This window comes from Panthera pardus, unplaced genomic scaffold (genome assembly GCF_024362965.1).
Source record: "Panthera pardus isolate Hobbes unplaced genomic scaffold, ASM2436296v1 HiC_scaffold_11, whole genome shotgun sequence".
In the NCBI taxonomy this organism is placed as follows: Eukaryota; Metazoa; Chordata; class Mammalia; order Carnivora; family Felidae; genus Panthera; species Panthera pardus.
Window position 1 is genome coordinate 9,871,943 of NW_026526666.1, and position 27,859 is coordinate 9,899,801.

A 27,859-nucleotide genomic window follows, 5' to 3' on the forward strand; every position below is an offset into this window, starting at 1 on the left:
AACTAAATAAGTAACAGATTGCTATTGTAATTTAGGCTAAACCACAGCAGTTAAGCTAGTTTAAAACTAGCTTCTTCAGGAAACTACAAGTGGAAACAACCAATTACTAAAAGTAACACTTTTGGAAGGTTCTCCCTGAACCCTGAACTAAGAAATGATTAAAGTTTTGATTTGTTTTGTTTTGTTTTTGATGAATACAACTTGTTAAATAAAAATCCATGGAAAGTATGGGAGGAAGAATAAAACTGTCTAATTGATGAGGGTCTATTTTTCTCTCTAAGTATAGCATCTTGTAACAGAGCAGATGGTAAAAGAAAAGGAGGCGACCTGGAATATAGGACTGCTGGGCAGAATCCAGCATACGGCTGTGGGTGCAAATCAACCGACAACTCTTAACAGCAGAGTTTAAATACTGAGAGGTGGTACAGAATACTTCAAAATGCATAAGCTACCCCACCACCTGGGTTCAAACCCCAGGTGCATAACCCTACCGCCTGGGTTCAAACTGCAATTCCACCACTAACTAGTTATTAAGTCTTTAGGCAGATGAGAGAATCATGTTCAATTTGCTCGTGTATAATCGGACATGATGACACTGGGTCACTTCCTAGGGTTGTTTGTGAGGATGAATTAAATACATGTAGAAGCAGTCAGAACATTATGTGGCATGTAGTAGTATGTACCAACTATCATCATCCTCATTACCTTAATTTAAAAACCCTTTGATTTGGAAATTTTACAATTTGCTCTACCTAGCTCCTCAGATTATTTAGACTTCCTAAGGAGAAAAAAATTTCCAAAGCTTATACTTACCTAATTACATCAAAAGTAGTTATACCACTTCTCCCCTCCATACCCAGTTTATATTTCATTTTGTTAAAGGAACTAAGAAGTTCTGCCTCATGTCATAAATATCATCTGAGAAGCAGCAGAAGACTTCAAAGTCCCACATCTGAAAACTGTTCCCATGAGATTCACTTTGGAAAAGATGAGGGGGAGGAATGTGGCTAGTTTGCTAAATTCAGTAGAAGAATCACTCAACATATGACAACCCAAAGTATAGAATTTACTACTATGCAGCATACACAGAAAATAATTTGGTAAGTTAGGCTAAATTTGCATTTACGGGTTTTGAATCTGCTCCTCCGCTCTCCCTGTGGTTTCTCCCTGGTTTACATCGCTATCGCTCTCCTGTCCTCCCGGTAATCTCTCAGTCTCCCCTATCCCCTCTTTTCCTTCTGCTTGCTCCGACTCTGTCAGAAACCAAACAAACAAGAGAGTCACAGTCAATAAGGAACTGAAGTAAAAAGATAAAAATGCTTTTATGTAAAGTGCTATAAGAAGCCTGAATCCTGGTTTATTTCCACAGGGTATAAACCTGACTTTCTGACTTTCTGTTGGGAAAATCAAGTGTGTCGTCAGAAAATATCCCTAAAATAATGTGCCCTTTCAAATGGTTCAGCAGATCAATAAACACATTTCCCATATTTCAGGAAAAAAGGAACTGGACAGACTGAATTACAGAACAATGAAAAAAATGAGGAAGGATAGGAATGTGAAAATTTAAATCTTATTGCAACACATGGGGTCAGAGCCTCCCTCTTCAGCTATTCTGTTCCTCTGTTGGTAGGAGTTTGCAGGAACAGTATGATTCATAAGCTGAAGCAGATAATCTTAATGCATTCCCCACACAAGTACTTCAACTTGTAGAATTTTTCAGTTCAGTAAATAATGCTCTTTATTTCTGAATGTAACTCACAAGGTTTCCGCATTCTTAAGCATAATTTTTACATTTTAGAATAAAATTATATTTTATTTGGAAGGCTAATTTTATTTAATAATGGAATGATATAGGAAACAAGATTCAACAGAACTTCTGTTTACAACAAATTTCTTCACGCTTAATATTTCCTGCATATTGAGAGATACATGCTTATACAAGATACAGGACATTGGTAGAAGGTCTCAATGGGCAAGAAATTGATATCAGGGCAGTTCAAATAAGAAAATGTTAACTGAACTCCCGTAATGTGTCAGACAGTACCAAAGTCAGATAAATAATCAATGTAAAAAGGGTAAATACACTTTGTTAATTTCAGTTATCTTCACAGTCAGAGTTTAAACCTGTCAGAAATCAAAACTAAACAACTAGATACCCAGTAAGGAACTGTCTACAGCAAGATCTGTGGGTTTGATATAACCGTTTCCCCCACTTACTTTGAAAAGCAGGTGGACATACTATAAATGTTTGTTGGAACGGATCTGTCTGAGTGCAAATTTGGGTGGTTCCAGGCTGCAAGGAAACACCCTGCTGGGCAACTCCAGGAACTGGCGCTGCAGATGATGGGTACAAAGCCGACTGGTAGTTTAGCAGTGAGACATCCGAATTAGCCAGAGAAAGAGTAGCAGCTGCTGCAGTAGAACTGGAAGCTAAAACACTGGCCTGAAAACAAAAGGATTACAGTTGTATACTGGTATAAAATGGAAATAACAATATTTTTACACGTGCAGAATCTGCTCAGAAAAACTTAAAACAAAGTTTTAAATGTAATATTAACTGTCTTTGAAATAACCCTCTGCTCAAGAAAATTTCCCAATCTCTAAATTTAAGGCATATTGTAAGGTTGAAGAAGAAAACAAAGATTTAAAAAATGGTCCCGTACCAACTGAAGTTGTATAAACCCTTATCTCTTCTTTCTGTGCAAAAAGTTGCTGGATGTGAGACACCACCAAATCTCATTTTAAAAGTAGATCTAGCTAAGAAATTAGGAAGCTTACACCTTCAATAACAAACAAATGTAAATATCACCGTTTGGCAAACGAATGGAAAACCACTCTTAAAGTTAATTATTGGAAACACCAAACTGAACTCCTACAAACAGTGAGTAGATTGGTGATTGCTAGGAACAGGGTGGCAGGTGGAGAGAAAATGGGTGAAAGGTCAAAGGGTACAAAACATGCAATTACAAGATGAATACGTTCTGAGGATCTAATGTACAGCATCAAAAAAAATTATTGGAAACACCCTTCAATACATGTAACGAGACATATAAAACCTTTCCAACAGAGAGAAAGAGTGTCATCTGGCTAAAGTCAGTACAACTAACTAGGGTCCATTTATGGGACAACCTGAGACTATGAGGGCCTGGATTAGGCCTGTGTATTTAATTTTTGGCAACGCATGACTGGTAGGTATTATCAGTCTACCCTGTCTTCCATCACTTTTGCCAAGTAGAAATTCGTAAGAAGCAACAGGATCACCAAAGCAAAGATTGGTTTATCTCAACCTGTACTCTTACTAGTTTCTACCCTTCTTAGGTTTGAGTTTCCAAAATCATTTATTAAGTACCTGATTGTGCACTGTGTTAAGCTGGTTGCTGAAGCTCATGGTTAGATTTGTGCTTGTATTTGGGGCAACGTGTGTAGTGAAGGGACTCTTGATCTGACTCACTGTATCATACATGTGAACCCTCCGCTTGCAGATCTCCATGTTCTGAAAACAAGACTTAACACTGAAAAAGAGATTAAAGATTCAGTAAAATGAATGCTGAGATTTAAACAGATAACAAACAACTCAAGATGAATGTGGATCAACATTTTTACCCAAGTATATTTAAATAAAATGAATCAAGACTTTTTATACCATAAAGAGAAAAAACCATATATCTTATTTTTAATCTCATGATTTTTCAGTGAGAAAGGAAAGCATCAGTGAGCCAAACATGCAGGCACCAGGAGTGCCACTCACATGTGACCACTCCATTTAAGCTGTAAGATGGTAACTCAACACAGAACCACATCAGGGCAAGTACCCCAGACCATACTCACTGATTGCTATGTGGAAAATCCAGAAGGTGAGTCATTGTCACAAACTGATGGTTAAGAGTTTTCAGAGGAGTAATCCTCTTATCTGCATCAATTGTTAGCATTTTTTTTAGCAGATCAATGTATTCTCTTCGATCCGCCTTCTCTGCCAACATGTCTGTTCCCTCTAGGTCTGTGGACATATTCACCTTCGAAGGAAAATTTAGAAACATTATACTTCATCACTTAATCTTGAATGCCGACACTAAACATCTGCATGACAGATTAGATAGACAGATACAGATCTAGGAGAAAAACCTGAGGAAATCCTTTTTATTATAGTATAATCATTTTCACAAGTGGAAGCTCTTCTTATGCTGTCTAATTAAAATCTTCAATTTGGTAGCGTTTGAGTTTGTTGGTAGAATAAAGCTGAATGAAGTCTTTTCATTCAAAATTTGGACAAGTTAACAAAAGCGATTATTATTACTTAAATATATAAGTTTCTATTGTTGAAAAAATTAAATAACACAATAAGTATAAAGTGTTTAAACAGAATTTGGAACATAATAAGCACTCAACAAATGTTAGCTCTTATGTAAGTATGTATTTAACAGAGAAAATAGGAAAGAAACCTTCAGAAATGGTATTTCAAAATACTGACAGGCAACAAGACCAGTTAAAGCAAAAGCAAAGGAGAAATAATTTTAAAAGTGTCCTTGGTTAAAATTCAATGTTCTTTTAATACATGGCAGAATATTAATGAACTTTTTTCTCTAAAAAATGAAAATATACTAGAAGATAACAGATTGAATCTATCTTTAATATAATTAATCAACAGAAGTGTGTCTCTGATTAAAGACATACATAAATGTCTGGCTTCCTGAAATTTTCTATACTCACCTGAGCCATGTCATCTAAACAATTAAAAATGTACTTTCGAGCTTCTTTTGATTTGATTCCAGTCTCCAATTCATGTTCTTCCGGTGTCTATAAAACAGATTTTTTTCAATTCCATCCATATACTACTCTCACATTTTGTTCTAAATTAAAACCAGAATACAAAGAGACAAGTATCTATCGTCACCCTGCCAACCAGAGATGGCAAACATGGAAGTAATTTACAACCAGAAAATCTTCTTGTGGACAGATGGCACCTGGATACCTGACTACCCCTTCAACAGTGCTAAATTAAATGTGGAAACAATGACGCAGCACTGCTCCTGAGGGGTGTCATAGAAGAAGGCACATTATCATTTTTCCCTTAAAGCTACGTTCAAATGAAATTATTTCAAATGCTAACTATTTAACAGGCTCAGAGGGAGACTCACAGGGTTATGCAAATTACTCAAGAGATCTCTCAAGTTAAAGGAATAGGTTCAGAAGTAAAAAACAGGTATTTGGATCAAGAAAATATGTAAGGCCTTAATGTAGGGAGTTAGAAAATTATGTTTTCTCACATCCATTGAGAATTCTCTAAAAAACAGTCATTGCTAAGTTACTCTAGTTCTTCCTGTGACTCAATAGGAAGCACTATTCTCTAATACTCCCTTCTCAGCTGCTGGTTCACATTTGCAAAATAACCTTAGACAAGTGAACAGGCGTCCAGTTTATTTTTTAACTAAGGATCGGATCAAATGTGTACAGTGAAATAATTTTTTCCAAGTACTTCCTCCTGTAAACATACATTCCCATCACGACCACCACCACCCCGTTTCCCTCCTCCACCTCAAGAATTTAATAACTAAAAAGTTGGGAGTAAGGAGTACAGGAATGAGTACTATAGTAGAGGAGACAGACCTTCAGCCTCCACAGCGGATACCCCAAATTTGGATCTCTGTTGAAAAACCTGGTTGTTTTTGTCCCAGCACTGAGAAGATATTCAGCGGGCAGGCCTTGTGTTTGTGAAATGTAACGAATCTGAAACATCGAAATCATTAAAACATTGATTTGGAGTGGAAAGGGGAAATATTAAAAACTTTTACACAAAGACATTACTGCTCTAGCCAAGTCAATACAAATGAAATTCATCTGTAAATACATAAATATGCTAACCCACTCACAGGTTAATTCCCAAATATTTATTCAGTTATTGCCATGCCATAGTAAATGACTATATGTCATTTACCAGGAAAATTCCATTTTGAAAATTTTGTTTGTAACCATTTTTGCTTTTTTTTTTTTTTTAAGTTTACTTATTTATTTTGAGAGAGACAGCACGAGTGGGGGAGGGGCAGAGAGTGAGGGAGAGAGAATCCCAAGCAGGCTCTGTGCTGCCAGCGCAGAGCCCGACGTGGGGCTCGAACCCACAAAACTGTGAGATCATGACCTGAGTCAAAACCAAGAGTCAGATGCTTAACTGAGCCACCCAGGTGCCCCACCATTTTTGCTTTCTTGTTGACTTCTGATACAAAGTTCAGAAAACATCAGGAGATTTCTAGGACAGAAGAGAATAATTTTCAACAAACTATTCAATGGATCACCCACCAGGAGTTTTTTTTGTTTTCTTTGTTGATACATTATCAAATTTAAAAGATTTGGAAAACATTGTTATAAATGTCTTTCTTGGCTACTCTAGCTCCTGTCAATTGTCCCTATTCTAAACTGCCATAGAACTTCTCTCTCACACCATAAACTTAGATACTTCATTTAGCTTCTCTATCCCTACATCACTAGAGGGCAGGCACTGTGGTCACTCAATCAACATTTATTGAACACCTACTATGAACAAGGCTGGCAGTTCTCAAAGTCTTGTCTGGAGACCCCTGAGGGTCCCTAAGATCCTTTCAGGGAGTCCATGAAGCAAAAACTATTTTTAAAATAATACTAAGAAGTTATCTGTCTTTCATTCCCTTCTTACGGGTATAGAGATTTCTAGAAGGATGTGTCATTGCTCCAATGGTTAATGAAACGTGCTTGTATGTACTTATGTTTTTAAAATTTCCCAGTTTTATTGTTCATATTTGTTTGCTTGCACGATTGTCATGACTCAAGAAAGCAACAGAAGAGATGATTTGCTTTTCTCTTCACTACTGAGAGTGTTACAACAGGCAATTTTTTTTTTTTTTACCAACTCTTCCATATTTGAATGGCTATACTTAAGATTAAATTAGAAACGTGTAAGCAAGGAAATAAATCTTACTTCCCACCACTCCTTCTAAAAATCTTCAGTTTTAATTTCTACTGTACTATATACTAGTAGATATAAACTACACAGAGCTCTTGGAGATCCTCGCCAATTTTTTAACAGTGTAAAGCACAGGTCAGCAAACTATGGCCTATACGCCAAATCTGGCCTACCTATCAGAAAACAGCAGGATACTACTCTTTTTTTTTTTTTAATTTTTTTTTTAACGTTTATTTATTTTTGGGACAGAGAGAGACAGAGCATGAATGGGGGAGGGGCAGAGAGAGAGGGAGACACAGAATCGGAAGCAGGCTCCAGGCTCTGAGCCATCAGCCCAGAGCCTGACGCGAGGCTCGAACCCACGGACCGTGAGATCATGACCTGAGCCAAAGTCGGACACCCAACCGACTGAGCCACCCAGGCGCCCCTACTCTTAAATCTGTGGGAACTATGTAATGGGAAGCTAATACAGCATTAGCAAAACAGGAAAAAAAAAAACTTTTTAATGTAGATAAGAACATTTAAAAAAATTTTTTAATGTTTATTTATTCTTGAGAGACAGAGTGCGAGCAGGGGAGGGGCAAAGAGAGAGGGAGACACAGAATCTGAAGCAGGCTCCAGGCTCTAAGCCATCAGCACAGAGCCTGACACTGGGCTTGAACTCATGGACCGTGAGATCGTGACCTGAGCTGAAGTCAGACGCTTAACTGACTGAGCCACTCAGGTGCCCCAAAGACATTTTAAATGTGAACTTCTTTTGCATACAAAAAGGATGAAAAAATTTTTTAAATCCAGGATAAAATCTATGCAATAAAATACTACACAGACATTTAAAACGAACAAAGAAGTATAGTTATTGACCTGTAAAGATATTTCACAATGTAAGTAGAAAAAGCAGATTACAAATGAAATAATCTCACTTTTTAACAAAATTATTACATTTCACTGATTCTAAGAGGCATATTTTTTTACACTAACATCTCTGAAATCAAGATATATCTTACAACTGATAATTATCATGGTTTAATTGGCAGCATTCTTTCGTAGAGGTACAGAAAAATGTGTATATATCAATCAACAGTGTCTTAGATATGACCAGATATGCTCCTCTATATCCATAAGTTTATTATGTAGAATAGAATTATATATAGCACATATATTCATTCATTCTTTTAGTAAGTACTTATTGAGCCAGGCATTGGTGATTTTAAAAACAGACACGGTTCCTGCTCTCATAGACCTTGCAGTCAAGTGAGGGAGACAGACACTGAATATTCAAACTTTCAGTTGAATTGGCATTCTGAAAAAAAGAAATAGACTTGTATAAAAATACATCACAAAGGAACCTGAGTTAGATGGAGGACTGGTGAGGAAAAGCTCCTTGAGAAAGTAACACTTGAGCTAATAAATGAGTAGACACTGACTAGATGAAATGAATGGGTGGCACAGAAATTCCAGACTATGAGAACAGTATGTACATGGGCCTGTGCTAGAAAAAAGCATATTCTTAACCAGTACTGAAATGGTGCCACTGGTGCTAGAGCACGAAAAGCAAGTAGAAATGGTGTAAGATCAATCTAGAGAAGGAGAGAGAAAGGGGAAAGACAACCCATGTAGGGGTTCAGAGGCCATATGAAGGATTCAGCCCTTTATTCTAAAAGTATAAAAACCCACTGAAGAGCAGGGAGGTAGCATGATCAAATGTGTTTTGTAAAAATCATTTTGTAAAAAAACTGGAGAGAGGTCAGAATAAAGGGAGATTGTCTAGTAACCCAGGCAAGTTAACAAGACAGCCTAGAGTAGGGTAGTAGCAATGGGAGGAGGGATCGCAATCATATTATATAATTATATATTTATTTAAATATTATACATTTATGTATTTATTATATATATAAAAACATTAAAAATCTTTTTAATGTTTATTTACTTTTGAGAGAGAGACTGAGCATGAGAGAGTAAGGAGCAGAGAGAGAGGCACACACAGAATCCGAAGCAGACCCCAGGCTCTGAGCTGTTAGCAGAGCCCAACGCTGGCCTCGAACTCATGGATTGCAAGATCATGACCTGAGCCAAAGTTGGACGCTTAAGTGACTGAGTCACCCAGGTGCCCCTGAAAGTATTATATAATTGTTTACTTAATATCTCTCATCATCAAATTATAGCTTCCATGAGGACAAGGACAATGTTTTATGCAGCATTGTATCCCCAGTGTCCAAAGTAGGTAATCCATAAATACATGATGAAAATCAACAAATTATACATTTAAACACAAAATATGCCAAATCCTAATAGTGTTACCTCTAAAGGGTGGAACTACTAGAGACTGAAAGTTTTATCTCCTGGCCTACCGCATCTTTTCTAATTTTTCTATAGTAATGCACTTAAACAATAAAAATATTTTAAAATATTAATATTACAGAGGAGCCTGGGTGGCTCAGTCGGTTAAGCATCTGACCTCGGCTCAGGTCATAATCTCATGGTCTGTGGGTTCAAGCCTGGCATCAGGCTTTGTGCTCACAGCTCAGAACCTGAGGTCTGTTTCGGATTCTGTGTCTCCCTCTCTCTCTGCCCCTCCCCTGCTCACACTCTGTCTCTCTCTCTCTCTCAAAAATAAATAAACATTAAAAAAAATTTTTTAATGTTAGCATTACAGAATTAAATTAAGTGAAAGTAGAATGGGAAGCTATCATCCAAACATTACTTTTCATATAGCTTATAATACAGCAAAAACAAGTCTTACATTTATACAAACAAAAAGTATTACTGTCATTTGTTATTTTATTTTATTTTTATTTATTTATTTTTAATTTTTTTATTTTTTTTAATTTACATCCAAATTAGTTAGCACATAGTGCAACAATGATTTCAGGGGTAGATTCCTTAGTGCCCCTTACCCATTTAGCCCATCCCCCCTCCCACACCCCCTCCAGTAACCCTCAGTTTGTTCTCCATATTTATGAGTCTCTTATGCTTTGTCCCCCTCCCTGTTTTTATATTGTTTTTGTTTCCCTTCCCTTATGTTCATCTGTTTTGACTCTTAAAGTCCTCACATGAGTGAAGTCATATGATTTTTGTCTTTCTCTGACTGGCTAATTTCACTTAGCACAATACCCTCCAGTTCCATCCACATAGTTGCAAATGGCAAGATTTCATTCTTTTTGATTGCCAAGTAATACTCCATTGTGTGTATATATATATATATATATATATATATATATATATATATATATATACCACATCTTCTTTATCCATCGATGGACATTGGGCTCTTTTCATACTTTGGCTATTGTCAATAGTGCTGCTATAAACAATGGGGTGCATATGTCCCTTCAAAACAGCACACCTGTATCCCTTGGACAAATACCCAGTAGTGCAATTGCTGGGTTGTAGGATAGTTCTATTTTTAGTTTTTTGAGGAACCTCCATACTAGAGTGGCTGCACCAGCTTGCATTCCCATGTCATTTGTTATCTTAAACAATTAAAATGTTTCCAACAAATTTGAAGCTATTAACTAATATTTAAAGACTCACAAACATTTGCTATATAATCTCAGCTCTAGTATTTATGAAAAATCCACAGTGGATATCATACTTATAGTGAAAGACTACTTTCCCCCTAAAACTTAGAACAAGGCAAGGATGTCAGCTCTTATACTTCTGTTCAACACTGTATTAGTGGTTCATTGCAAAGGAATTAGGCAAGAAAAGAAAAAAGGAACCCAGATTGGAAAGGAAGATGTAAAACTATTTTTATTTGTAGTTGGCATGATCTATAGTTAGAAAATTGTAAGGAATCCATCAAAACTATTAGAACTAGAGTTCTATCAGAAAACTACTAGAGGGGTGCCTGGTTGACTCAGTCAGTAGAGCATACAGTTCTTGATCTTGGGGTCGTGAGTTCAAGCCACATGTTGGGTATAGAGATTACTTAATAAAAATAATAATAAATAACCTTTAAAAAGAAAAAAAGGAAGAAAATTACTGGTAATAGAGTTCAACAAGGTCGCAGAATACAAGATCAATTACAAAACTCATTGTATTTCTACACGTTAGAAACAATCTGAAAATAAAATTAAGAAAATAATTCCATTCACCACAGCCAACAAAACAACAACAACAAAAAACAGAATACTTAGAAATAAAAGAAATGTAGGGGTGCCTGGGTGGCTTAGCTGGTTAAGTGTCCAACTCTTGATTTTGGCTCAGGAAATGATCTCACAGTTTGTGGGATCAAGCCCTGAGTCAGGCTCTGTGCGCTGACAACAAAGAGCCTGCCTGGGATTCTCTCTCTCCCTCTCTCTTTCTCTGTCCCTCCCCTGCTCACTCAGATGCGTGCGCACTTTCTCTCTCTCAAAATAAATCAACATAAAAAAAAGAAATGTAAAACCTATATTCTGAAAATTACAAAAAGCTGCCAAAGAAAACCTAAAAAAAATCTGGTCACATTTATGGATCAGAAGACAGTATTGTTAAGATGCTGATACTTTCCAGAAATTCAATGCACTCACTACTAAAACAAAAACAACAACAACAAAAAAAAAAAAAAAAAAAGAAAAAATAAAAAACAAGAAAAAACCCCAATGACTTTTTTTGCAGGAAAAAAAATTCTAAAATTCATATGGAATCACAAGGGACCCCAAATAGCCAAAACAATCTTAAAAAAGAACAAAGTTAGAGGCTTCACACTCCCTGGTTTCAAAACCGACTACAAAGCTATAGTAACCAAAACAACATGGTACCAGCATAAAGACAGATATAAGATACAGATGGAACAGAATTGACAGTCCAGAAATAAATCACTGTATTTATGGTCAACTGAGTTTTGATAAGGATGCTAAGACCTAGCTAAGATCTTAGCTTTCTCTGCTAAGATCTAGCAGAGAAAGAATAGTCTTGTAGCAAATGGTGCTGGAAAAACTGAATATCCACGTGCAAAATACTGAAAGTAAACCCTTGCTTTATTCTATGTTGAAAAATCAACTTAAAATGGCTCAAACACCTAAATGCAAGAGACAAAACTATACCTCTCAGAAGAAAACACAGGAGAAATCTTCATGACTTTGGATTTAGTAATAATTTCTTAGATATGATACCACAAGTACAAGTAACAAAAGGAAGAACTGGTCTTCATCAAAATTAAAAACTTTTGTGCAAACAATGCTATCAACTTAGTGAAAAAGGCAACTCCAAGCAATGAGAGAAAAGTTTTGCAAATTATATATCTAATTAGGGATTAATACCCAGAATATATAAAAACTCCTACAACTCAACAACAATAAACAGCCCAATTCAAAAATGGGCAAAGGACTTAAGTAAACTTCTCTAGAGGAGATAAACCAGGTATCCCCTGGGGCACACTTGAGTGAGGGAAGGGCAAAGAGAGAAGAGAGAACCAATCCCCAGTGGGCTCTGTGCTGTCACTTCATATCCATAAGGATGGCTGCTACCTTTAAAAAAAAAAAAGAAAAGAAAAGAAAAGAAAAAAGGAAAATAACCAGTGTTGGCAAGGATGTAGAGAAATTGAAACCCCTGTGTATTGCTGGTAGGAATGCAAAATGATATGACTGCTGTGGAAAACAGTTTGTTTAATCATAAAATTTCCAGATAACCCAGTAATTCACTTCTCGCTATATATACCCCCCAAAAACTGAAAATAGGAACTTAAACATCTGTATGCCAGTGTTCATAGCACCATTATTCACAATAGCCAAAAGATGATAACTCAATATCCATCAAAACATAAATGGATAAACAAAATGTGATGAACATATATACAATGGAACATTATTCAGCCATAAAAAGTAACGACATTCTGATACACAGTACAGCACGGATGAAAACATGTTAATAAAGAAGCCCATCACAAAAAAACTACACATCGTGTGTAATAAATATGATAAATTACAGTAGGCAAGTCTATAGACACAGAAAGATTAGTGGTGGCCAGGGGCAGGAGAGGGTACAGGTTAGGGGAGAATGGGCATTGACTGCTAATTAGGTGCAGGGTTTCATTACAGAGGGATGAATATGTTCTAAAACTGGTTATGGGGATGGTTCACAACCCTGTGAACATACTAAAAATCACTGAGTTGTACACTTTAAATGACTGACTTACATGATATACAAAGTATATCTCAATAAAGTTGTTTTAAAGAAACTTGGCTGGAAGAACAGAGATCCTGCCACAGAAATCTTTTTGTATAACCAGAGATGCATCAGGATAACCTATCCCCAATCCTGCTCTAAAACAGCAGTATCCCATTTATTCAACATGGGAAAAATGACTTCCTCCTACCACCCACAGTTTCACATCTATGCACACTGGGCAAAAATCCTCAAAACTACCAGTTCATCTCTTTATTTTAAAAAGCCTCAGGCATACCTTAGCTTTTAAATCTAATTTTAGTTGGTTCTACTTCCCAGGAAAATTTATAGTACCAATCTGTTTACTAAAGTTGAAGGCTGGCCTAGGGATGGCACTTTCATGACTGTGATTGCTCAGAGTAAGGTTTCTTAACTACGGATCCATGAATCTCCTAAATTTGTACTCAAAATACCATATGCAAATTTTTCTGAGAAGACTCACATCCCTAACTTCATCGGATTCTCAAAAAGGAGAATCAATAGTTTAGTTCAACCACCTGTGTTTTTGCCTCACTTAATCTCCTTCACACTTTTTTATTATAAAATAAGAAAGCTGGCTTCTTTCTCACAAGGTACAAGAGAGATTAAATTTCAAAGTTCAATATAACTAGTTACATCTCACATGAGTAATTCATTTTTTATGTTTCAATCAAAGACCTGCCCAAAGAGACATATTTTTGGAAGGTGAATCTAAAATGGATCAAAGAATCAAAATTCTACGTTGAATAGGGAAAAACACTGTTTTGTTCTTTTTTCCTTTTAATAATTCCAGATAACCATTTACTTCTTTAAAAACAATAAACAAGGGCGCCTGGATGGCTCAGTCAGTTAAGCACCAGACTTCGGCTCAGGTCGTGATCTCGCAGTTCATGGGTTCAGGCCCTGCGTCAGGCTCTGTGCTGACAGCTCAGAGCCCGGAGCCTGCTTCAGATTCTGTGTCTCCCTCTCTCTCTGCCCCTCCCCTGCTCGCACTCAGTTTCTCTCTCCTTTTCTCAAAAATAAATAAACATTAAAAAAAATTTAAAAACAAAAAATTAAAAAAACCTCATGTACTTACTATGTGCCAGACAGTACCAGAAGCTGAGGATATACTGGTGGGATGAAACAGTCTATCCCCTCAAAGAGCTTACAGCATAGTGGTTAGAACCATTTTTATTAAAAGAATAAGAAATAAGAATTTACAATTTATTTCCCTTCATTTCCCCTTAGGACCAGCTCCTTGGGAAATTGCAGCATATTTTCTAAAGCTCCTTTGTTTTGAGATATAGACCATTTATTACAATACTTTTCAACTCCTATGATTTCCCTCCTAAATCGTATTTTACAGAGACCCAGTATATATCACAGCTTCTGGGGCCCAATGTGTTTCAATTTGTAGAGAGTACTTCAGCATATGGCATGTATAAAAGGAAGTAACAGCTCTGAGTGAGCCAAAGGTCACTCTTAAAATTCCTATTCCTCATCCTTCTTTACTTTCATATCTTAAAACTCACAAGACACATTTATTAACCAAAGTCAGTCTCTCTAATAAATCATCACAGATCTGGAAAGGTACCAATCTAAAGTAATATGAAATAAGAACCTTTCTTAACTGTTGAATTGCGAATGTAACATCAGATTAAAAAACAGGTAGAGAAAATTGTATTCTTTAAAAAATCCTTTCTAATTAGACTATTCTTTCCTATCTAAAAACTTCACTAGTAAGTACTTCTCTTCCTCTAAAATCTATTTCATTAGTAAATACTTGCTTTCTATTCAAGTATACACTCTTACCTGATCATATTCTGAAGCACCAGGATAAAGAGGCCATCCCAGGAACAGCTCAGCTATCACACAGCCCAATGACCACATATCAATAGCTTCACAAAACGGTAATCCAAGAATAATTTCAGGGGCTCTAGCAAAAACAAAAATAGCAAATTAAAAAATAAACATTATCTGGGGAAATTATGTTGACTAAGTCCCGTTTTAGTATCAGCTAAAGGTACATTGATTTAAAGAAACTGAAAACTATCTTTGATATAAAATCCATCATTTGAAACCTCTGGGGCCAGCTGTGTTTTGGAATTCTTTTTTTTTTTTTTTTTTTTTTTTAATTTCAGAAAGGTACTACCATGCATAAACTACATATTGCATAATATTCCCAATGGAGTTTAGGGAAGCACCCTCAAATCAAACACATTAATACTTCTGTACCGAAGTCAATGAATAGTCATACCATGTTGGTGAATAAAGACTTTAAGTAGCCTTATATTGTTTCTTTTTCTTAAATTTTTTTTAACGTTTTATTTATTTTTGAGACAGAGAGAGGCAGAGCATGAGCAGGGGAGGGGCAGAGAGAGCAAGACACAGAATCTGAAGCAGGCTCCAGGCTCTGAGCTGGAGCTGAGCTCAGAGTCTGACGCGGGACTCAAACTCACAAACCGCGAGGATCATGACCTGAGCCAAAATCGGATGCTTAACCGACTGAGCCACCCAGGCGCCCCGGCCTTACATTGTTTCAAGTCAGACTTTGCCAATACACCAAACTTAGAAAAAGTTTTTTAATTTTGAGAGCTTTCTGGATTTTGAAATCACAGATTTCAGATAAGGGATCCCAGATAAAGGATCCCAGATTTATTCTTTTTACTCTTAGCACCTTTTTAATTATGGAAAAATCAATTAAGTGACCTGATCAATAAATACCCCTTGGTAACAGAAATGCCTTCTACAGAAATATAGTGGTTGGCAGCACTATAGAATATTCATTTCCATGAATGCTCCAAGTGAAAAACCTAACGCTAGGGAATCTTAAAGAGAAAATGAAGATAATACCATAAGCCTAGAGCTTTATATGTATGAATACATTCAAGGTAAAATTATTATCCCCATTTATAGAGGAAACTGAGGCAAAAAAATTTGCCCAAAATCACAGTTAATAAGTGGCAGAGCTAGAATTTGAACCGTGGCTATCTGGCCCCAGAACTGAGTATATTGTACTGTCTCTAAATAAGTAAGAGTTAAGCACATACCCACCTATATAAATCAATTTGGCTTGATGGTATACATGGCATTTTCCAACCACGACTAAAATTATGAGATAAATGGGTTTTTAAGGGGAGGGTGATAATATGTATCACTAATATCAATAATAATTATAGATGACACTTATATAGTGCTTACTCTGTGCCATGAAATGTTCTAATAAGCTCTTCATAAATGTGGTCACTTATTCCTTTACAACAATCCTATGGAAGTAGGTATTACTAATGTTAAGTCATCAATTCTAAGATGAATGCTTGTTTCACTTTTTTTAAAAATTTATTTGAGAGAGAGACAATGAGCACACAAGCAACCATGAGTGGGGGAGGGGCAGAAAGAGAAGAGAGAGAGAATCCCAAGCAGCATCCGCATTGTCCGCGTGGAGCCCGGGAGCCCGATGCAGGGCTTGAACTCACAAACCATAAGATCATTATGAGCTGAGCCGAAATCAAGAGTCGGACGCTTCACCAACTGAGCCACCCAGGCATCCCTGTTTTTTTCATATTTTAACATTCCTGAAATCAAGAAGATTCTTGCAAATGATGATGTATTTTAGTTCACTGGCAGTGCTTTTACTTTCTTATTGGGACCTAAATAATGTTTCTTTTTCCAATCAATGGTGTATCAGATTCTATGTAATAAAGTATCATTTCCATTTTACAGATGAAGAAACTAGGCATTGAGAAGATAAGTAACTCACTGAAGGCCACATAATTACAAAATGATGGAGGCCAGGCAGTCTGGATGTAAGGTTCGAGCTCTTAAACATTTTATCATCATCTCCAAATAATTTCCTTTCCTTCTTACAAGTCACAGAATTGGAATGTGTAAGAGAATACCAGCTCCAGACCCCTCAGCAGATCTCTCCATCTAACAGGCTATGAACCCTCATGGGATGTATAGGTTTCCCCAACTTCACTTTTAAGTAATATGTGCTTATTGTTGCTCTGGAGCAGGGAGGATTGAGCAGGCAGAGTATAAAGATATTTCCTAAAATAAGAATATCCTCCCCAAGTACTTTTCTAAGTAAGTAGCCCTTAGAAAATAAGGTAAAGTAGAGGACTCCATAGGGTCTAGAGGCTTTCCTGACCCTTGTACAGAAACAGCAGAAGGATGATCCGAGCCTGCTGAGACTTCCACTATTTGACAGCTATGGATAGAACGACTACTATCACCTGTTTTTATGCTATTTGAGGTGAACTGTGGTTCTGCGAACCAAAGAAACAACCTTCAAAGGGGATACTCTTTGCAGGTGGCTAGAGCCACATATTACTGAGAGAGTTTCAGAGTTTAATTAAACCCCAACCAGTATAGCATGTTTTTAAGATGGCACAAATTTAATAGCATTAATAAACTAGAGAGTAAGACTATCCAGAAACATAAAAGCTTTTCTAAAATTGAAAAGGGACAAAATTTTTACTTTCAGTGAGCAGAATCGTTAATTTCCAAGTTCATGACAGTGCCAAAAATAGCTGGCAGGGAAAGTGCAAATGGCTTTGTGCCAAAATAAAAACTGGGCTTAGAACATTCCTAAGCATCAACTGAAGAGCAGCAGATTGATTCTGCCATTCTCACTATACCAGGAAGACATTTTAAAATCCAAAGGTAGGTCACAGGGAGGGGCAGGCTACCCAATAACTTACTTCATTAAAAAAGTAGCAATAATATGTGGTAATCGTTAGGCTTCCAAAGCTTAAAGTTTCAGAGAAATTAAGAAAAATACTAATTCCAGCCCCCAAGCTCCATTAGACAAAAAAAAAAACAAAAACAAAAAAAAACCCTAAAGACTGGCTGGAATCAGTTTTTCCATTTGGTCTCACTCTGCTTCTGGAGTAACAAAAGCAGCTAAGGATTTTTACCAAAAACTCACTAAAAGAGTAATTCTACCCCATCTACCACACAAAAAGATGAGTACCAAAAGAAAAAAAAAGAAAAAAAAATAAAATAAGGCTGCTCAGTCTACTGAGAGCTTTTCACTACCATTAGAAACTAGAAATGCTGGCTGACCTAAACTCTAAGAAGCAAAAAGATTGAAATTATTTTCTTTTACTGCGCAGAACAGCATCATTTAAACCAAGTACTTCTCTAAAGACTGAATGTTTTAAATTCTGAATTCAGATTATAATTCTTGGTACTATCTTCATTACTGTATCATCTTTCCCCTTGGCCTCCATTATTTTTCAATCCCTCAATAAGAACTCCAGGCAGTAAAATTCTGGTTCTACTTTACCTGTATAATGATACTGAGATAATTATTTCTCTAGGTCCCTTTCTAGCTCTGACATTCTAACAACTGATCAGTAAAAAACATTACCTATAGAGGGGCGCCTGGGTGGCTCAGTCGGTTAAGCGTCGAACTCTTGGTTTCGTCTCAGGTCATGATCTCACCGTTTCACGAGTTCGAGCCCGAGTCAGGCTCTGCAGTGACAGTGCTGTGAAGCTTGCTTGGGATTCTTTCTCTCTCTCTCCCTCTCTCTCTACCCCTCCCCCTTTCACGCTGTCTCTCTCACTCTCAAATTAAATAAATAAACTTTAAAAAAATTTTTTTAGGGGTGCCTGGCTCAGTCGGTTAAACGTCCGACTTCGGCTCAGGTCATGATCTCTCTGTTCGTGAGTCCAAACCCTGTGTTGGGCTCTATGCTGACAGCTCAGAGCCTGGAGCCTGCTTTGGATTCTGTGTCTCCCTCTCTGTCTTTCCCCCACTGTACTATCTCTCTCTGTCTCTCAAAATTGAATAAATGTTAAAAAAAATTTTTTTTTAATTTTTAAGATTATCTATAGAAGCACAGGGAAGAGAGGGAAAAATCCAAACTGACAATATTCACTTTTGTAGGAAAATGGCATTAATTGTACTTTAGACATGGTGAGTGTCTTTTCTTTGAAAATACATCCCATCCTTAAAAAACAAATACTAAACAGGCTCTGATTACTGTAACCAGGTTGTAGAAATAGCAATCCTTGTCTTTTGATTTCTCAACTTCAAACTTCTTTAAACTAAAAAATTCCTCCAAAGTTATAAAGCGTTATTTTATTAGAACCCAGAGCAAGCTGTGGGTAGGATCACTTAACAGCAGAAACTATTCTCTGCTCATTTTCATGAACACTCTTTGTTTCTTCCTGCCCATCTCAGAGGCATCAAACTTACTTACCAGATCAGATATGTTACATAAAGTCTTAACTTCCTGCATCTGTGGCTTAGGTGAAACTGTAGTATGTTTATTTGTCTAGGATAAACTAAAAATATGCTTTCCTTCTCTAGACTTTGTCCTTCCATATATAACAAATACAGCGATCTCAACTTTCAATAAAGGACAGTTTTCCATTTTTCAGAATGGAAAAGCACTGAGCTTGTAGGCATGGCAAACCTTTGTGCCTGAAACTCAAGCCCCAAAGACAGCAACTTTTCTTGAAATTAGTCTACATTTACATTTAAAGTGCCCAGGAAATAAAGCATATTATTTCCACTGCCTAAGGCATTTAGCCATGCCCACTGCTAACAAAGACAGGATGGTGGCAAAAGTTTGTCAACTGATAATATTTTGGCATGTTATCAGCAAGATGAAACAATGTAAACTAAAAAGGAAGGGAAGGGGAAGGCTGGCTTTGGAGCCAGGATGCTTCAACGGCCAAAGGGATTTTACAGAGGTTTTCTGAAAGATAACAGGGTGAGGACGTAATAGCCTCTAAAAGCAACACGAAGAATACCACTGTGGATAAAACTAATGATAAAGAAGGAATGCCTGAGCTGCTATTCCATTGGCTTTGGGTTCATTATCAAGTATTGCTGCGATAAAACAGAAGAGTCCCACTGCTAAATCCTAAATGCAGTCAAGCCCTGGATATTGGACTTCAGTATGCACACTAATTACTCAGTAATACACAGAAAGAACTCCTGTTTTTAAGGGGTAAACTTAGCTCCATTTAAAATTACTCCTATACTCAGCAATTCAATGCAATGGATTTGCAGGATGATTTGTTGAAGAGTAATCACCAGTGGACTTAAAAATTTGAAAGTCCTATTTGTTTCCAAAAACAAAACAACCAAATTACTCAAATCGCAGCTTGAATTTAAAAGGACAGGGAAAGGGGCAAAGACAGCAACCTAACACTGAAAATTATTCAAACGAATTACTTATTGGAGAAAGCTAAGCAGCCAGAACTATGTACCCCTCAAATCTTTGCCCCTCAAGAGAAAATGCCATCAAAATTATTTCACAAAATAATTCTTATTTCTATCACTCTTCTTCTATCTTAAAATTGCTTTCGTTACAAGCCAAGGCAAGTAGTTAAAGAACACCTGCAGGCCTGATTAGAGATCAAGAAGCAAGAGCCCACCAGCCCCCACCCCACAGCGGTGCCCTCCCTCCTAATTCCCCAAGGCTCCCAACAAGATGCAGAACTGAACTTGTAAGTGGACCTGTAGAGTGTTTCTGCAAATACACACGAGTGGGTAGTGGTGGGATTACTCAAAGGAGCAAACTAAAAGAAAAAGTAATCAGAACCTAAATCTTCCAAGTAGTGAATCAGTAAATGGAGGAGAGATTCTCAAAATTAGCCCAACTGCCTAGAGCAAGATGAAACCAGAAACCAATGCTCTAGGAATTTCTTTACTCCATCTCTCTCAAGTAAGAAATATCATAGTTTTACAAAGTTATAAAAGGAAAAGATAAAAATAGAGAAGAGTGGATTCGAAGACGTAATGTGAAAATGTCATTACTACCCAAAGTGATTTACAGATTCGGTGCAACCCTTCAAAAACCAATGAGGTTTTTTGTAGAAATAGAAAAATTCATCCTAAAATTTATATGGAAATCTCAAGGGACTCCAAATAGCCAAAACAATATTAAAAGAGAATAAAGCTGGAGATCTTACACTCCTGATTTTAAAAGTTACTACAAAGCTACAAGTAATCAAAATGATGTGCTACTGGCATAAAGACAGACATACAGACCAATGGACAAAAGAGCCCAGAAATAAACCCTTGTGTTTGTGGTCAATGAATTTTGACAAGTGTCAAGATCTTTCACTGAAGAAAGAATAGTCTTTTGAGCAAATGGTGCTAGGAAAACTGAATATCCACATGCAAAAGAATGAAACTGGACCCTTACCCTACACCGTATACAAAAATTAACTTAAAATAGATCAAAGAACAAAATATAAGAGCTATCTATGTCTATATTATATTCTTATAAGAGCTAAAAACTATAGAATGCTCAGAAGAAAGCAAAAGGGAAAAAAATTTAGGACACTGGTTTGACAATGATTTCTTAGCTATAATACCAAAAGCATGAGAAACAAACAAAAAAAATACACAAACTGGACTTCATCAAAGTTTAAAACTTTTGTGCAAACACCATCAACAAAGTGAAAAGGCAACCCCACGGAATGAGAGAATATATATACACATCATCTATCTGCAGAGGGATTAATACCCAGAATATATAAAGAACTCTTACAACTCAACAAAAAAACAACCCAATTCAAAAATGCACAAAGGACTTGAACAGACATCTCTCCAGAGAAGATAGACAGATGTCCAATAAGTAAATGAAAAGATGCTCAAGATCACTAATCTTTAGGGAAATGCAAATCAAATACCATTTCACACACATAAGGATGGCTATTATCCCTCCCATCCCCAGAAAACAAAAACAAGTGTTGATGAGGAGGTGGAGAAATTGGAATCCTCATGCATTGCTACTGGGAATGTAAAATAGTGTAGCTGTAGAACAGTTTGGTGATTCCTCAAAAAATTAAACAGAATGATCATATGATCCAGCAGTTCTACTTCTAGCTATATACCCAAAAGAATTGAAAACAGAGTCTTAAACACTTGAGAGCTAATGTTCACTGCAGCATTATTCACAATAGCCAAAAATGTGGAAACCCAAGGGAATGGATAAACAAAATGTAGTACATTCATGCACTGGAATATTATTCAGTCATGAAAAGGAATGGAATTCTGATACATGCTACAGTCTGGATTAACTTTGAAAGCATTATGCTAAGTGAAATAAGCCAGAAACAAAGGGACAAATATTGCATGATTCCACTTACATGCAGTACCTAGAAGAGGCAAATTCACAGAGACAGAAAGTCAGATAGAGCTTACCAGAGGGAAGGGGGAAGGTGGAGTTATTGCTTAATGGTTACAGAATTTCTGTTTTGGGTGATGAAAAAAATTTAGAAATGGTGATGGTTACACAACATTGTGAATGTACTTAATGACACTGAATGGTACACTTAAAAATGGTTAAAATGGCAGACTTATGTTAGGCAGATTTTACACCATTAGAAAAAAAAATATGCAGATGGCATATTTTCTGAGCCCCTAAATGGTTAAAACACCCTCCTATTACTTTCATGCATAATATAAACTTCTAAGTTCAGACTTTCTATTTACTCAAAATTTCATATAGGCATTTGACATGTTGGACTATCTCCTGATAAACATGTTTTGTGGATTACCTATTTTTTGTTTATTGTTTCACTTCTTGACTGGGTGAGTAGAAAATTTGTATTTAATGAATGATCACTAAAATTATCAGATTACTTAAAATTAATAACTAGTCAAATAAATGAGGTACTGAGAAATAAAAGCTAACTTCAAAAGACTTCCCCCTTTCCTTTCAGTAATTCTCCTTGGTTAACAGCACAAACAACATTGTATATACCACCCTTTAAGTACTGTCCCAATAATTACTATATATTAAAAAGGTAGCTTTGTTAGAAGTACCAATCTGGAAATATAAATCACTGAAGTATAAGGCACTTGGGTCAAGGACATTCTAGGATAACCAAATAAGCTCATAACCAAAAAAGTTCAAACTATTACAGAGAATGTTAAAACAGGAAGAGCCCTTGGTAATCAACAAACTCAATTCTCTAAATTACACAAGATAGGAAATGTATAAGAATGAAAAAACCTGGAATTATTCCCAAGGCATCCTACCTGCCAAGATAGGAATGTGGAAAAAGTAGCAGCATATGCCCAAATTCATTACAAATAAGTGAACATCTTTATATTTTTAAAGACTCTTTAGAATGGGAAAATTGGGTATAATGGCACTTACTAAAAAAGAACCAGATGCTAGTATTCATTCAACTAGAAACAACCTTCAGAATCAAACTGAATTTTTCCAGTGTTAAATAAAATAATGTTACATATAGGAATGCCACACAGGGGTATGAAGTAAAACACAGTATTCTATCTTGGACTCTGTAAATAAATTCATTGTTATATGTAGCCCTATGTAACACCTTTAAGTATAAAGACAGATCTCTTTTTAGCATTTGCCACTTGCCTGTAGTAACGTGACTGTAAGTAGGTTGAGCACACAGCTTTGGAAACGTGACTAGCAGAACCAAAGTCAATGACCTTCACTCGGTAGGGTTGGCGCACTGGATCGACCAGCATTATGTTTTCAGGCTTAAGGTCAGCGTGAATCAGACCAAGGCTCTTGAGCTTCATCAGGGCTGTGGCCACCTGCTGCAAGATTGGTCTGATGTACTTGAGTGGCAGTGGGCTAAACTTGTTCTGCTTTAGAAAATCATACAAGTTCTGCTCCAGCATCTCAAACACAAGGCAGGTGTGATTCTTATGCTGAAAGCACTCGTAAGAACGAACAAAATTATACTCATCGGCATTTTCACTGCTTAGGCGGGAAAGGATGCTCACTTCAATCTGTCCTTGTCTGGCATAGGAGGGGTGGTTCTTCAAGATTTTAATAGCCACAATTTCCTTAGTGCTCCGCTTCCAGCACTTAGCCACCTGTCCAAATGTTCCCCGGCCTAGGAACTCCAACACTTCATAGCTATTGGTCATAGAGCAAAGGATCTCATGCTGGACCAGCTGGTAATCCCCTTCTCCGCTGGAACTGCTACTCTTTGTGGTCACAGTGGTGGTCGTGGCAGCAGCACCCACCACAGTCCTGTTTTGCAGCATGAGAGGGGGATGTTCTTCTATGATTTGCACGCTACCGTTGCTGTCAACTTCCTCACTTTTTCTTTTCAATCCACATTTTTGATATGGCTCAAGCAAAGAAACGTTGTTTCTGTGAGTCAGGGTCTGGCTGCTTTGGAAGGTTGCCGTAGCAGCACCGGCCGAGCTATCAGCAGCGGTTACGACGATACGCTCCGCTGCAGGAGCCGGGAGGAGAAGGCCCTGGTCGTAAGCAGGGATGTTGAAATTTGCTACCTGGTGAGAGGAGCTGGCTTGCCCTTGTGTGGCTGGGAGGGTTTTGCTGTGGGTATAATATTTGTCGTTGCTGCTCTGTCCAGAAACATCCCAGCCAGAGGGCTCTATTTTCAGTTTCTTCGCACTGCAGAAGGCACTCGACGACACTGATGGGGGGGAAAACACCTGCAGCTGTGATGCCATACCTACATCGAGAGACAGGAAGAATTAGATCCTCAATTTTATACAACTCCTCAATTAATAGATAAGAAAACTTTTAGTTTAGAAAAACCACAAGTAAAATATAACTATCTGGCTAAGATTTTATCTCACACATTTTCTAAAACATGTTTCCGAGCACAGAAAGTTCAACTTTTTGGTCTAAATACACAACCGTAAGCACTCTTTGAGACTCAGCAATAGTAGGTCATATTGCTAAAAGAGCATGAACATCTATGATGGTTTATAAAATAATGAGCATGATAATAACAACAGCTTAGATGACTGATCCCTTACTATGTGTCAAGCAGTAGTCTAAACACTTCACATGTATTACTTATTTAATTCTCACCCTATGGAGAATATACTAACATTATTTCCACTTTACAGATGAGGAAACTAAGACACAGAGTGTTTAAAGTAACTTGCCCCAAATAGCACAACCATTAAGTGGCAGCACAGGTATTCAAACCCAGACTCTATGGCCACAGAGCTCACTCCACAGCTGTCTTCACTCCTGCCCTGATTAGCTTTCTATTTTTTTTTTAATGTTTACTTATTTATTCTTGAGAGAGAGAGAGAGAGAGAACGTGCGTGCATAAGCAGAGGAGGGGCAGAGAGAAAGAAGGAGACACAGAATCTGAAGCAGGCTCCAGGCTCCGAGCACTGAGCACAGAGCCCAACACAGGACTCAAACCCACAAACCCATGAGATCATGACCTGAGCTGAAGTCGGACACTTAACCAACTGAGCCACCCAGGCACTCCCTGATTAGCTTTTTGATCAATTATTTAAATTTAGACATAGATGGCATGCTTATAAAATTTACAGATGAACCAAATTTGGGCAGGATACTCAATATATTGCTAAGGAACAGGTCCAAAAAGATCACAATAGGGTAGAAACCACAACACAAATCTAGCAGATGTAATTTAATACAGATACAGAATCCTACTTAGGTCCAAAAAATATGACTACCACAAAGCACAAGGATAAGAAATACAAGGCTTAGCGGGAGCATACATATACGAAAAACACTTTCAGTTGGTAAGAGAAACATTATGTGATAATGTTCCCCTCCCCTCAAAAGCTATTTCAATCTTCAATTACATTCATAGAAATAGTGTCCAGAACGTGCTGGACAAAGTGAATGCTATCTACTCTGCTCAGGTCATACACTATTTTAATAGTGTTTAGCTCTGCCCACTACAATATAAGAGGACCACTGATAAAATGATCAGAAAAAAGTAATCAAATGATGTGAAACCTATAGAGAGGATCTCCTGAAGAACCACAGGAAGTAATTCTTACAAAAATTATGGAGAAAGGGGGTGAGAAAAGCCCAGCTTTTTGTCCCTGAACATCCGTAAATATCTCAAGCTCAATAAACCCCAAGACTCCCAAAGCTAAAACTTTTAGAATAAAGTCCAAACCACTGACATAGCATATAAGCCATTTCGTATTTATCTTCTCTCTTCTCGACCATGTAACACTCAGATGCCTCAGGCTCTACATTAGTCCTCCCTCTCTTGTCCACACTTCCCCCGTTTTCAGTAACTACTTCCCAGGGTTAGTCATCTGCAAAAGATTCTCCAATCTTTATTTCTAACTCAGACTTCTCTCTCCTGAACTTCAAATTCTTATTTCCAAATAACAATCCCACACTGCAATTTGGATATCTTGAATATACCTCAAATTTAACATGTACAAAATTAAATTTATGAGCCTCGACCCCACCGCCAGTATTCTGTCTCAGTTATGAGACACCACCATATATACAACATCTCAAGCCAAAAATCAGAGAGGAAATGAGTCTCAGTTTCCTCATCTGTAAATTGGTGATAGCAATACCTACTTCATGGGGTTACTCTGAGAATTAAATTATTTAATACATATGAAGTTCTTAGTGTCTGGAATTCATTCTTCTCCCTTTATTACTTCATCTTTAATCTATAACCAAATCCTACCAATTCTACCACCTAAGTATATTTCAGATCAGCCATTTTTTTCTACCCCTATTGGGACCTTTCTAGTTCAAACAGCCAGGAGCCTCCAAACTAATCTTGAATGCACTCTGGGGATCTTTGTTTTTAAATTATGCAAATCAGATGACTGCTCTCTCTTTCTTAACCACCTTCCTCCTCCTGCCTCCAAAGTTTTCCATTGCTTTGTGGATAAAATCCAAAATCCTCAATCTGCCTTAACAAGCTCTACAAAAATCTGGTTCCTGTCTTCCAAAATCTCCCATTCCAGCCATGCTGCCCTCCTTCCAGTTCTTGGAAGGCCTTCTGATATGTTGAAGATTTTCTTCTGGGAAAACCATTCATTCTCTCTCACACACACATACACCACCATCCTTCCCACCATGCACACCCATAGCATCCTGCTCCTCCCTTACAACTTGAAATTATTTATTTAATGTTACTTACATTCCCAGCTACAGGATAGTTGCATGATAGGTGCCATATCTGTCTTGATGTTTGCTTACATCACCAGAAACTACCAGACTCTGGCAATATACAGACAGGCAGTATTCATTGGATGATTCTGACCCTTACCTACCAACCTCCTATCTACTCCCTACCACTCATTAAACTGCAAGATTTTCAAATGCTTGGTTTTATTTTTCAAATATCCCTCTCTTTTATCTGTGCAGTCTCTGAGATACAGGGGAAGTTTCCACTCCGAAACACATAGTATAATTTTACCAGTCATAAGAGAATAAACACACACAAGAAAGGAAGGAAGCGTGACAAAGGATGTTACAGACATAAAAAAGCAATGTGTACATTTCTTTATGACTGAATGTAACTAAAAACCATCTGCACTGGACTAGACAGCTGGAATGAAGAACAAATCCTCAGCCTTCAATTTCTAAAATGTGATCTGGATTTACCTTAAACAAGAGTTTCCATAATTTACGTGAACCTTGAAGACAAAAAAGTGTAAATTAAAAGTTAAAGTCAGTGCAATTTAACTCCACAGCTAGGAATTCATAAGTCATCTTGTTCTGCCTATATCACTGACATAATACCAAATTATAATAGAAGAAAAATGTTAAACAAAGTAATACCTTTACAAAATTTACCTATTAAAATTTATGCAAGAATATTTATCATAAAACTGAGCCAATTTTTGAACAATGAAAGGAAGCAAATTTTTGAAATTTGTTTTCCATTGTGTATCTGTTGAGCTACTAATTTTAATAATCTATGAAGAAACAGGAGCACAGGAGTGCCTGGGTGGCTCAGTCAGTTAAGCGTCCACCTGCAGCTCAGGTCATGATCTCACAGTTTTTGAGTTCGAGCCCTGCGTCAGGGCTCTGTGCTGAGAGCTCAGAGCCTGGAGCCTGCTCAAATTCTGGGTCT

At 37.1% G+C, this 27,859-nt stretch overlaps 1 protein-coding gene across 6 annotated transcripts in view; it reads right to left on the reverse strand.

Moving 5' to 3' along the window:
- HIPK1 (homeodomain interacting protein kinase 1) overlaps positions 1-27,859 on the reverse strand; it is a 51,232-nt gene that overhangs the window by 16,664 nt on the left and 6,709 nt on the right. For all 6 annotated transcript variants that reach the window (XR_008418029.1, XR_008418027.1, XM_019457901.2 and 3 more), the window contains exons 2-8: positions 23,401-24,478; positions 14,849-14,972; positions 5,605-5,724; positions 4,708-4,794; positions 3,829-4,013; positions 3,350-3,512; positions 2,218-2,443 (exon numbers count right to left, since the gene is read on the reverse strand). Coding sequence is in view for 4 of the 6 variants with exons in the window: in XM_019457901.2 (XP_019313446.1) it covers positions 2,218-2,443; positions 3,350-3,512; positions 3,829-4,013; positions 4,708-4,794; positions 5,605-5,724; positions 14,849-14,972; positions 23,401-24,476 (1,981 nt within the window). In the remaining 2 variants the exon portion in view is untranslated. The remainder of the gene's footprint in view (positions 1-2,217; positions 2,444-3,349; positions 3,513-3,828; positions 4,014-4,707; positions 4,795-5,604; positions 5,725-14,848; positions 14,973-23,400; positions 24,479-27,859) is intronic.